This window comes from Fukomys damarensis, unplaced genomic scaffold (assembly GCF_012274545.1).
Source record: "Fukomys damarensis isolate Sample0158 unplaced genomic scaffold, DMR_v1.0_HiC HiC_scaffold_73859, whole genome shotgun sequence".
Taxonomy (NCBI): Eukaryota; Metazoa; Chordata; class Mammalia; order Rodentia; family Bathyergidae; genus Fukomys; species Fukomys damarensis.
This window is the reverse complement of record NW_022974771.1, coordinates 11,675-25,000: the sequence shown is the minus strand read 5'-3', so window position 1 is coordinate 25,000 and position 13,326 is coordinate 11,675. Positions and strand designations below refer to the sequence as shown.

At 38.9% G+C, this 13,326-nt stretch overlaps 1 protein-coding gene across 1 annotated transcript in view; it reads left to right on the top strand.

Moving 5' to 3' along the window:
* Window positions 1-2,613: 2,613 nt before the first annotated feature.
* Prrg4 (proline rich and Gla domain 4) overlaps window positions 2,614-13,326 on the top strand; it is a 20,751-nt gene continuing 10,038 nt past the window's right edge. The window contains exons 1-4 of the mRNA XM_033760712.1: window positions 2,614-2,704; window positions 3,670-3,886; window positions 9,900-10,068; window positions 12,193-12,241. Coding sequence (XP_033616603.1) covers window positions 2,614-2,704; window positions 3,670-3,886; window positions 9,900-10,068; window positions 12,193-12,241 — 526 coding nt within the window. The remainder of the gene's footprint in view (window positions 2,705-3,669; window positions 3,887-9,899; window positions 10,069-12,192; window positions 12,242-13,326) is intronic.

Below are 13,326 nucleotides of genomic sequence, written 5' to 3'. Positions count from 1 at the left end.
TTTGTGTATCTGTCCATTCAAAATCTTGTGCCTTTTTAATTACCTTATATAAGGGTTGTAAAAAGAGTTGTAGATAGGGAATGTGTTGGCGCCAATAGCCAAACATTCCTATCAAGTGTTGTACCTGTGATTTATTAGTCGGTTCTTTAAGGTTATCTATCTTATCAATAATTTCATTTGGAATCTTTGGGCCATCAGTTGACCAGTGTACTCCTAAAAACTTAACTTGTTGGCTGGGTCCCTGTACTTTATCTTGGTTTATGGTCCAGCCCTTATCCCTTAAATGTTGAATTAACTTTCTTAATATTACATCTATTGTTTCCTTATTCTTACCAAAAATTATTAAGTCATCTATGTATGAGGCTATTTCTGCTCCCTCGTATTCAAAATCCTTAATAGTCTCCATCAAGGTGGCATGTGCTATAATAGGACTGTTAATATAACCTTGTGGTAATCTCAGGAATTTATATTGTTTAGATTGCCATGTAAATGTTGTGATTTCTTGGGATGAGGGATGTAGAGGTATCCCGAAAAACATATCTGATAAATCTATAGTTGCTAGCCATTTGGGGGCTGCCTGTTTGATTTTCAAAAATATATCCTCTATGTCTGGTAATGTTCCTGGCATTTTTGGGCTTAGCTCATTAATCCTCCTGTAATCTACTGTAAATCTCCATTTGCCATTTGGCTTTAATATTGGCCATACTGGGGAATTATAATTAAAACTTTGGGTGGGGGCTATTACTCCTTCCTTGATTAGATTATCCAAGGTCTTTGTAATGTCTTCTATTCCTCCTTTGATGGGGTATTGTGGTGTAAATGATGGTCTAACTTCAGGTAGCATTATAGGCTCAACCTTAACTTCAGCTAAATTCACCATATATTTCTTAATTTTCTTATTTTGCAAATATTCTGGAAAAAGCAATCTTATATGTTCTATACCTAAGACATTGCAAGGTGCAAAGCAACTAGCCATTTCTAATTTCCATATCTTATCATATAATTGCAGTTCTACTTCTATAATTGGTACCATTCTATCTATGTTATTCACTCCTTGAATGACCATAGTTCTCTTCCCTTTCGCTTGATTTGGATGTTGGGTAATTATGCTTATCTGACTTCCAGTATCTAGGAGCCATTTAATTGGCTGTAAGCCCTGTTTTGTTCTCATTGGTATGTTCACGAAAGGTCTCAAATCGCCTAATTGCGGCGAGGTTGCTGCCTGTTCCTTATCCAACCTGGCTTTGGTGTGAAAAACCTCCTTTCTCCTTGTCCCTGTGGCTGGCGATTGATCGCACTGTTGTTGTTGCGGTTGGGGACTCGAGGTCCCCTTCTTCCTAAAAAAGGTATCCTTGGCCTGTTAAAGCGTGTGTTATTTCTATTTCTGTCTTCCTGTGCTGTAACATTTCTCGGGTTCCAATTAGGTCGATTTGACCCTCTATTGTCATTTCTGGCAGTTATATTTCTAAATTGGCGTTGTCCATAAAAATTATTGTCTCTTCTGTTAAAGTTTCTGGTATTAACTTGGAAAGAAATTACTCTGTCCTGTTCTAATTCTCTAAAGCCTTTGAAAAATTGTATGGCTTCATCTATGGTTCTGCAATTCTGTAAGCTTCCTACCAAGCTCATTTTCAGGTGATTTGGAGCTCCCTTAACAATTATCTTTCTGAACTCGGGCTGAAGCGGAGAAGCTAAAGGAGTAGGAACTTGATTGTATATAAACCAAAGTATTCCCAATTTCCTCAGTATGCTAATTGCGTCCTGATAGGTGTTCCATGTGGCTGCAGCCTCAAATTGAGTCAGGTCTAAAGTTGGGAAAGCTAATCTCCAAGCCGCTGTTATCCAATCTAACAATGAATGGGTGTCACCTTTAGCTGCATCTAAGACGTGTTCTAGTGCATCATAGATAGATGGATTCTCTATGATCCCCTTTATCTTTCTCATTTCTCTTTCTAGTAGAGTGACTGTGTCTGCCCCTTTTTCCCACAGTCTTGCTATATATTGTGCATCTTTTTCTCCATTTTGGGCATAATCTCGTCTCAGATCTGCTAACTCCTGAGGAGTGTACAGCCTGTACTCCACAATTTCCTTTCCCGGGGTTTGGGGCATTGCAGTGGAGGAACTAGAACCTCCTGAGGAGAAGGGGTTAATCCTCTGGGCCAAATTTCTTAGTGGAGTCTTTTTAGTAACAGTTTCCACCGGGAGGGAAGGTGTTACGAATGTGGGATCAGGGGGAATGGCCAGTTCCCTCTGCTTCCTCACTATGTTCATGGCTAGCCTTTTGCCCATCAATCTATCTTTATCTAAATCTTGCACAGTTTTCATTAATAATGCAGGTACCTGTTTCTTTGGTGCTGTCTCAACTAAAGGTTTGATAACATCAGGGTCCATTAGGTCAAAATTTATATCAACTGGCGCCATACCTAATCGTCCCTTTACAGCTTGGGCGGTTTCCAACCATTTCTCTTCCCCATCATTGGGCACCTGTCCGGTAACTGGGGACACTTTTGCTTTCTTAAATTTCTGAATTAGTCGCTTCATTTCCACAGAATTGTAGCACACCAATATAAGAACTTAATTTCTTTCTTTCTCCAATACCATTGACAATCACCAATGTATTCTTTTGAATTTAGCAATTCGAAAAATTTTCGATCTGCCAGGTTTTCAAATCTTTTGCTTAAGAATCTACGCATCAATTTTCGAGGTACAGAATTTAGTAGGTTTTAAACTCAATTTGGATTCCTTTAATAGCCAATTTTATTCCTGGTCTTGAGCTTTTTGTTAGTATCCCTGTGGCTTACTCCCACACCCTGAGGGAGGGTGGTGGTTCTCAGCCTTTGGTTAGTGCTTACTTCCACACCCTGAGGGAGGGTGGTGTTTTCAGCAAGTTGTGCCTACTCCGCACCTTTAGGGAGGGTGGTGTTTCGGCAAGTTATTTCTTGTGGGCTCTCCCCGCTCATCAACCAGCTCTTCCGCAGGCTTACGCCTGTGTTGGCATCGTGGAGTTGGTACCGGCCACACAAGATGTTAGTTATTTGTTTTTTTTTTTTTTTTTTTTTTTTTTGTTGTTGTTAAAAGCTCAAGAACAGCAATTTTTCTAAAATTTTATGCCTTAGTTTCGTTTGCTTCCCCTTTCGCCATGCGCATCAACCCGCTCTTCCTCAGTTTCCTGAGTTGGCTTTGTGGCGTCGGCGGCGTCCTACTTCCAGCACCCTTCTTATGAGAGGGTGGTGTTTTCGGCCTGAGTTTTCCCTGCTCTTCAATAACCCGCTCTTCCCCAGTTGCCTGGGTTGGCTTCGTGGAGTAATGGTAATCACTCAGTGGTCCGCAAACGAAATTTAAGGCTTTAAAATTAATAACTTCCTAGTCCTCGTAAAGGATACTAGGAACTTCTAATTTAAAATCCTCGTAAAGAGTTTTAAAATTTGGTGTCGACCCGTGATCCTGCCGACTACGCCAACTGTCGCGAGCACCGATTTGCGTTTCGGGATCACGGGTCAGCGCATCAATGATTGCCAATTCGGTTTCGTTTTGATCAATGCTTTTACTCTCATTAACAATACAAATACAAGCCCACACAAAGGATACAACTACAATTGCCAGCGCAATCCAGAAATAATGCCAGCCCATAATATCTCTAACACAATCATAAATGCTATCATGCTATAGGTGAGGGCATACGACCTGGTAGATGTAGTCTGGTCTCAGGCTTCGCAGGGTCGAGCTGCGACTTCGATGTTTCGGCAGTCAGGATCAGGTACAGCGTGTCAGCATCTCGGACAGAGCAGGGATGCAGATCCTCTGTTCCAGGTCTGGAAGCTCCTGCGTCTCGGGCAGAGCTTCAGCAGGTCATCTTGACGGAGTCGTCAAGCGACGTCATCTGTCTGTAGTCTTCTCCTTTTATACTTTAAGTCATTTCTAATCTAATACATCCATATGCTCTATCTAAGTTAACTCCTCAACACTCGCATTACCTTACTTCAAACTCTTAATCTTATGTCACAGCAGTCATGTGTCACGGCACACGGTCGGGGGGGGGAATTCCCCACATGTCACAGCAAACTCTTATCTGTCTTAACACTCAGCATCCAGGCTGTCAGCTTCCAAGCTGTCAGCTATCAAGTCTCACTTAATTTCACTCTAGTTTTACTTTGCTTAATTCTGCTTTTTGTGGGTCACAAAATCCTATGTTTTACATGTTCACTACACATAGGCATAAAAATTACTCTCAAGAACATTATACACTATGGAAGGAATTTAGAAATCATGCTTGAGGGTAGAGGGCTACAGATATCTAGGATATGAAGATTACTTTGCTTAATTCTGCTTTTTGTGGGTCACAAAATCCTATGTTTTACATGTTCACTACACATAGGCATAAAAATTACTCTCAAGAACATTATACACTATGGAAGGAATTTAGAAATCATGCTTGAGGGTAGAGGGCTACAGATATCTACAGGATATGAAGATGAGAGATCCGACACATTTGCAAGCCAGTTTGTTTCACTGGTAACTACATTATGAACATATACTGTGTTTCAGGACCTAAGCTAGGTGCTAGAGTTGCACAAATGAAGGAGAGTTATCCCTGACCTGGAGCACCTCTATCAGTGGAAGAGACGGGGTGTGTGTGTGTGTAAACATACAACCTCCTTAAATTCTGTATCAGAAATAGAAACAAAGAACCTCTAGAGCAGAGAAGAGTAGCATAACCCTGGCCTAAGAGAGTTGTGTGACACCCTGCCAATGCTTTCCATCTGCAAATAAGACATAATAAATGGAGATGTGGAAAGCACAGTAGTTCCCCTTATCTTCAGAGGATTTATTCGAAAAAACTGCCAGTGGGCCCCTAAAACTTCAGATACTACTGAGAAAATGCTATATATAAGCACTGAGTACCATGAAGTTGATCTAACTAATGAGCTAGTAATGTATGCTGTGTGGATACTCTGGAAAAAGGTGATTGACATTCTGGGCAGAAATGAGCAAGAGGCAGAAGATTTAATCTTGCTACTCAGAATTACATACAATTTACGCCAGGCATAGTGGCACATGCCTGTAATCCCAGTACTCAGGAGGCTGAGGCAGGAGGATCGCTGTGAGTTCGAGACCAGCCTGGGCTACATAGTGAGTTCCAGGTCAGTCTCAACTACATAGTGAGACTCTGTCTCAAAACAAAACAAAACAAAACAAAAAAAAACATAATTACATACAATTTAAAACTTCTGACTGGTTTGTACCTGGAATTTTCCATTTAATATTTTCAGACCGTAGTTGATCTCAGGTAATTGAATCTGTAGAAAATGAGGCTTTGGGTTAGGGAATACACCTGTAATTAAAAGAGGGGTAGACCTTCAGCTAAATTCTCAGAAAGTCTGAGGGTAGAGTTGAAATGATTTAAAAAGGAACTTACTTAGAAACCATGGGGAAGATAGAAGATAGGAAGAAAGTAGAATATTTAGGTTGATGGATTTGTAACAGTGGAATGCACAGACACCCTCTTAGGATAGTCTAAGGCAAGAAAAACAGAGCAGAAGAGAATTTTAAGGAAGCAGATGCAAAGATCATTGCATCCTCCAGCTGTGATCAAGAGGAAAATAGACTCTCTCACTGGGAACTAAGGCCTTTCCAGGGGCAGCAAACTTTGCTTCCTTCCAGTTAGAAACAAAATCAGGGTTACTTAGACTCTAAGAGATAAAGGACAGTATTTCTCTTGAGATCATAAAGTATACAGATTAAAAACTTTACCTGGTCCTGAGATTAAGTCTAAGGTTAGCTACTGACAGAGTTACTGCTTTGACACTCAGGAAAGCAGCAAACAGCATCTCCTGGTGGGACTGTTTAATACAGTATCGATCACAATATAGTGATTACTCATAAATATCATGTATGATGTTGGCATGAAAATTAAAATATTTATGTTTCTCTTTTGTATTTTCCCTTCAAGTTAAAATTAGCTTTAGTATGAGGCCAGCTGTGGGGGCACACACCCATAATCCCAGCACCCTGGGGGTTGAGGCAGGAGAATTGCAAGTGAGCCATGTAGCAAGATCTTGTCTCAAAAAGGAAAAAAAAAAATCAGCTTTATTGAGTTCCCAGACAGAAGAGTTGTAAGTCAGATGCTTGAACATGAGAAATTTGGCACTGCTCTTTTAGTCAATAAAAATAAAGATCTGAAAACTAGCAACACAAAAGTGGATTTCTTATTCTCTACTCTGAAATTAGAGTTTATGCAGTAGCTGTGGCACATTTGCTTCATAATACTTTAAACCTATGCCAAGTTTAGTAACACCAGATTATACGTGTGAATTGCTTCTGCTGGTTAAATTTATGGCCAAGAATGTCTTCCCACATAAGGAAAGTTGAGTTTTTTTCATTTGGTAATGTTTTCAACACCTCTTTGTGGCCAGGCTGGGGAGAACAGTGGTAACAGACAATTGAGGTAAATAGATCCCCAGGTAGTGCTGATTCTCTGAAGAAAAGTACAGTGTGGACAGGGGAGTGTCCGAGGTGGGTGGGTAGAAATGAGAGTTCAAGGGAACATTAAACAAAATACTGAAGGAGGTGTGAGAGCAAACCGAAAGAAGAAAATTCCATTCAAAGGAAACAGCAAATACAAAGGCAGTTGAGAACCAAGTGTGTTGAAAGAAAACCTGGAAGAGCTTCAACAGAATACATAACAGGTAGGAGATGAGGTCAGACGAGTAAGGGCTTGAGGACCAAACTGTATAGGGCTCATAAATCATTGTGAGAGGTTTAGTTTTTATTCTGTAGAAGATGGGATTGCTCTTAGGAGGCTTTAAAAGCAAGTGTGGCAGCTAAGGCACATGAGCCACAAGTTCAAGGTCAGCCTGGGCAGTTTAGCAAGACTCTGTCTCAAACAAAGAAAGCATGGCATTACATGTTTGTAATACCAGCCCTGTGGGAGGCTGAAACAGGAGAATCACAAGTTTGAGCCCAGCCCAGGCAAGTTTGTAACACCTAGTCTCAAAATTTTAAAATAAAAATAAAAATGGGCTGGAGATGTAACTCAGTGTGAGAGCCTGGAGTTCAATCCCTAGTAACACACACACACACACACACACACACACACACACACACACACACACACAATCTGACAGCTTTTAAAAAGATCCCCCTGGCTGTTGTCTTAACAACAAATCACAGAGGAACAAGGATACCACTTGGAAAGCCATTATAGGAGACCCAGTGAGGGAAGGATGGTGGAGGCTTGGAAAATTTTCCACTCTTTCTTCACTTGGCGGCAACATGAAATGTAAAGGAAGGCAAGTGAGGGAAAAGCACAGAAGTATTTTGGCCTGTCTTCCACTTTTTAATATAAAATAACTATCCTAGCTTCTCTGACTGTTCCAATAGCCCATATGTTATCAATAGCATAGAAACCAACATTCTAGAATAGTGCAAGACAAAAGAAATATGTGAGCTACAAAAATGATTTAATTTTTCCTAAAAGACACATTTTTAAAGAAAAAGATGAAATTTATTTTAATAGTGTGTTTAACTTACCCAAATATCCAAAATGTTATTATTTCAAAGTAGAACAGCATAAAACTTTAAGGAGATATAGCGCATTCTTCTCTTCCCCTCCATACTAAATCCTTGAAATCCTGAGGGTATTTTGTATTTTCAGTACATCTCAATCCAGACTGGCCACCTTTGAAGGGCGTGGTAACTATAAATGTTCCATGACTACTGTATTGGATGGAACGGCTCTAGAAAATTCAGATCTGTTTAAAAAGATAATTAATTTGTAGAAAAAAAAATATCTTGAACAAGCTGTAGCTGCTCTCAAGGGACTAAGAATAAATAGCCAACCCAAGATCACTCACAAATCAGCATTAGTTATCTAAGTCATGCTTTCTAGGGAATTGTCTTTTAATTGTTCGCCTTAATATATTCTTCTGGTAATGGTTAGGACTTTTAAATTCTTTTTATCACTTTGATGTAGTTGTCAGAAGGTTTCTGAATTCCACTCTCAGCATATGATCTGAGCAAAATCACTAAACTTTGTGTGACACCAGAATGATTTTAAAGTTTGCAGGCTTTGAAATACTGTATGATGGGATTTTTTTTCCAGTAATAGGGATCAAACTTGAACATTCTAGACAAGTACTCTACTACTGAGCTATAGCTTAATCTTTTATTTTTATTTTATTTTTAACAGAGGTAAGGTCATGCTAAGTTTCTCAGGCTGCTCTACAACTTTCACTCCTCCTTCTTGATCTTCACAAATAGATGGAATTAGATGTGTAATTCCAGTGCCCAGCTAGTGATGCTATTTCCTTGGGTCAGGTTTTAAAGTCATACAAAACTTAAATATTGAATGTTTTCTCTTATATGAGAAACCCCAAGTAAAAGTAAATTAAAGAGCAAACTAAAAGATAGATAAAGGGAAATAGAGCTTTTGCAGATGGGAAGGGGACAAAGAGATGCAGGATGGGAGGAGGAGGAGAGGGAAAGATGTAAAAAGGAAGATGTGCTGTGTACATGTACCAACTACCCACAAGGAATGTAATCATTATGTGTTGCAAACATGTAACAGTAAAAAAACAAAAACAAAACAGTTTGGCAAGAAGCAAGTACTATGTAGATACTTGTACATAGATGTGCTAATAGTAGACAGAACTAACTTAGACATATACATATATGTGCATGCATTTTCTATTATAATATTACTATGTCCTTCTCTCTGAACTTTATCTCAAATACTCTAAAATGTATTTGTGTTTTCTTTCCCATTATCCACTGAGTTCTTCATTGAAGTTGTGGATCCTAAGGATTTTAATGAAATTACTCACACAGTCAGAAAGAATTGAGCCCTAAAAAGGTTTATTTTAAACTTTTAATTATAATTTTAAATCATTACCCAGGCCACTAAGACTTTATTTCCCAAGAAACATAAAATAGCACACCATCAAAATCAAGATGGATGCTGATGTAATTACCTGGATTGTTACTGGAGCGGAAGATCTCACAGTATTTAAATTTGGGAGGTGCAAAGACTTAAATCACAAAGACTACTTATAGTTGTCAAATTTCCCATTTACTCTTAGTGGCAAATACTTTATGATATCTAAATGAACTCTTCTTTAAACCACTGGCTTTTTTATTATTCATTAAGTTTATTGGTACATTTTAGGTATACAATATGATGACATTCATCATTAGGAATTTGTACCTTTACATGATGTATCTTGGTTCTTAGTTTTTTCCCTGCCCTCCCTTTAACCCCTCTACCCCTCCCTATTTACAAATAAACCATTGGTTCTTTAATAATTTATATTTTTGTAGGTTGCATGTAGTTACAGGAACCATGTTCTTAGCGTGGTAACAAAAATTGCTCCAATTTACAGAATTCTTAGATCCTAAAGTCATAAATTAAACATTAAAATAAATTTTAATTTACACTTATTGTCTCTTTTAAATAGAAAATACTGGATTTTTTCTTTTCCCTTTATAAAATTAATCCTTCAAAATTATAGGATTAACAGTGGAATCCATATAAAACTCAGCATTTGGGGCTGAGGATTTAGCTCAGAGGTTCTACCACCTGCCTCTCAAGCACAAGGTCCTAATCCAAAATAAAAACAAAACAAAACTCAGCATTTTTTTGTTTTGTTTTGTTTTAATTTGGAAGCTAAAAGAGACTCAACAGAGTCCAGTCCCCTTGCTGTATTTTACAGATGAGGTAACTAATCATGATCATAAATCGGTCCTTGCCTTTGTGTCAACTAGATTTAAAAGCAAATGAATAAAGTCATACAAGAAAGTCTGGTACAACTTAACCACATCAAGAGAGCTATTTGCTTGTTCTACAATTAAAACACTAATTTTATGCTTTATGTTTATCAGTGTTTGAATTTTTTAATTTCTTAATTAGTTTTTGCATCAAAAGAAGAAGCAAACTTTTTCATACATCGCCGCCTCCTGTACAATAGGTTTGATTTGGAGCTTTTCCTTCCCAGCAACCTAGAAAGAGAGTGCCTTGAAGAGTTTTGTAATTATGAGGAAGCCAGAGAGATTTTCCTGGATGAAGATAAAACGGTAATTTGCTTGATTATAGTAATCAGCTGGAACCTTATTAAATTATACCTAAGAAAGTGACACTTCACTCATTGTAGATGTTATGCTTTAAACAAAATGAAGGCTATATACTGTTATCTCTTTCTACTGCCTTAAAATGCTAATTTACCTTTCAGACTTATTTTATCCTTAATTAGTTGGGTTTACCATAATTAGTGAATTATGGGCCATGCTGTGATTTTTGTGTTTAATATTTATTATAGTCAAAAACAATTTCAGAGCAGAGTGAATTAAACTTCAAGATATTATTTAGGACTAAGAAAGTACTCAGAGGCAGAGCAGTTGCCTAGCATGTGCAAGGCCATAAATTAATCCCTAGCACCCAAAGTGTGTAGAGTGGGGGGTGTTATTTGAATTTGTGCTCTAACTCAAGCCTCGATTATTTACAAATCTACTCTTCTACAGTAATCTTACCTTTTTTGACTACGAATGTTTCTATTTCAAGTATTTATTGACAACCTACTATGTGTCAGATGCAAAACAACCTACTATGTGTCAGGGTACAAAACATACAACAGTGCCGTCCCCTACTGGTTGTGATGGTAAATGCCTGTAATCTCAGCACTCTGGGAGAATGAGACAGGAGGATTCCAAGTTTGAGCCCAGCTTGGGCAATTTAGAGATTTAGAGAGACCATGTCTCAAAATAATTAGATCCTTTTTGTTAATCTTGATGACATACAAAACAGACATATAACACTATGCTTGTTATAACCTAGCATGTTATTGAGGAGTATTACGTGATCCAAATTCTTTACATAGCCCAGCTCCTTTCCCCACTTTTCAAGCATCTTTTACTTTTTGTTCGATAAGGACCTTCCCATGTATCCTTCAAATCCAGGCAATAATGGAGCATAGTTCTTTGTTCTTCCATAATTGTGCCCAGCTTCCTATTTTGTCCAAGTATTTGCCACATCTACTAAAGTGTAGTAGATCCTAGCAGTCCAGAGACTGAGTCAGGAGGGTGGAGAGTTTGAGGCCAGCCTAGATTACATAGCAACGCCCTGTGTCAAAGAATGGACAGATGAAGGAGGGAAAGAAGGAAAAAAGGAGGAAAGGGAGGAGAGAGGGAAAGAGGGAGGGAGAAAGGGAGGGAGAGAAGATTAAAGCATATACTTTGCAATTGTGCCTGTCAGGATTTTATTTTTCACAAACCTACTTTCTAATTTTATCAGTTTCTCAAAACCTGCTTCTATTCTTTGAAGTATCACTGGATTTAAACTGTCTCAGTGATGTCTTTCCAAGGCAATAATATGTTTCAATAAAATCTCCTAGCAATTTATGGGACCCCTAGCAGAGACAAATTCAAATTTCTTTTCAAACCTGGTAGTGTGTGGTGGCCCAGCTGTCACAGCACGAACATGCCTGAGTTGGGGAGTGAGGATTGAGAAAGGAAAGAACACTCAAGCCTGAGTGGAGACCAAGAGAAGTCTGATTTATTTCACAGAAACAGCTCCTTTTATAGGCTCACTTCAACAGGAAGCTTTTAAAGGCACACAACAACAGAAAACAAGCAATTGTTTTTATCTCATGCGAAGACCGGATTTTATGACTCTTTACAAAGAACATCAGATCTGTGGCTGTCTCTTTGAGTTTCTCCCATTGCAGGATCAAAAAACAAGTTTAACAAGCAGAGTCCTAGAAAAGTGACAAATGTTACATAGATTGGATCAATGCCTTAATTGTAGAGGAAGAAGTTTCCTTTCAAATGTGAAACACCTTGAGGGTCATGGCCGGGCTCCCACAGTAGTGGGACCACTGCCTCATCCTCTACGTTTGGGACTTCTGCAAACTCTCAAATGCATTGGTTTCCTGATGCCTTAGTGGGGCTCCTGGTCAGTTAAAGGGAGAATAACAGGGCAAAGACCTGGGGCAGAGACCTGGGGCCAGCAGCAAGTAAGCCCTTGACCAGTTCAACAGACAGCAGCAGGCAGCAGTGGGTAATTGTGTTTTGGAGGGAGCCACACCCTCTGGTTTGAATGAACTGGTGTGGCTCATGCCAAGAGTTTACTTCTAGTTCAGGTCAGTGGGAATAAGTGAAATAATAACAAATTACATAAACTTGGAAATTTTGCTTTTTTCATAGTTGGAATTTTGGAAGGAATATTCCATTAAAGGACCAACCACAAAATCAGGTAAGGTAAAACTGATCAAATTTAATGTTTTCTTCATTTTCTATTATAGTACATTTAAGTTTTACAGTTTGAGTTTGGCTGTCGTTTGACATAGCTCATAAGTCCAAAGATTTCCCAATTATATACTAAGCTATCTCAGACAAAGAAGGTTACATTCATTTGTTTGCACGTGGAAAATCAAGTTCGGTGAGATATTAGAGAAATGAGATAATAGGCTTAAAGCTGTTTTTAACATCTCGGCTAAGTCGAGACTTGCACACAGTAAGAGTAGGACTCTTAGTTTCAAGTCATAGCAAGTCATAAACTAAAATTTTCCCTCTGGGGGGGGAGGGGTACCAGCGATCCAGTTTGGGACCTTGCACTTATGAGGGAGGCGGCAGCACCACTGAGCTACATCCCTGGCCCTCCCTCTTTTTTATTATTACAAGTAAATGGAATACATATGCTAGGTAACTTAAGACTGTTGGATAGGTTGGGGGTGTAATTCAATGGTAAAATGGGTGCTTGGCATGTGTAAGGCCATGGGTTCAGTCCCCACCACGAAAAGAAAAAAGGGAAAAAGACTGCTGATAGAATTAAATAACTTCTAGAGAAAGGAAATCCTTAATCTTGTCTATTTTGGTCACCCCTAGGTGCTTTTGATTTTTTTTTTAATTAACACCTAGAAATTGCACATATTTATGAGATACAATATGATATTTTAATACCTATTTCCAATGTCTAATAATCAGGGTAGCTAGCATATCTATCACCGTAAACATTTGTCATTTCTTTGTAGTAAGAACACTCAAAATTCTCTTCTAGCCAGGCACAATGGCATATACCTCTAATCCCAGCTACTTGGGAGTCTGAGCCAGGAGATAGGAAGTTCAGTGACAGCCTGGGTAATTTAGTGAGACCCTCTGTCAAAATCAAAACTGAAGGCCGGGCATGGTGACTCACGCCTATAATCCCAGCACTCGGGAGGCTGAGGCAGGAGGATCGCTGTGAGTTCGAGACCAGCCTGAGCTACATGGTGAGTTCCAGGTCAGTCTCACTACATAGTGAGACCCTGTCTCAAAAAACCAAACAAGCAAACAAACAAA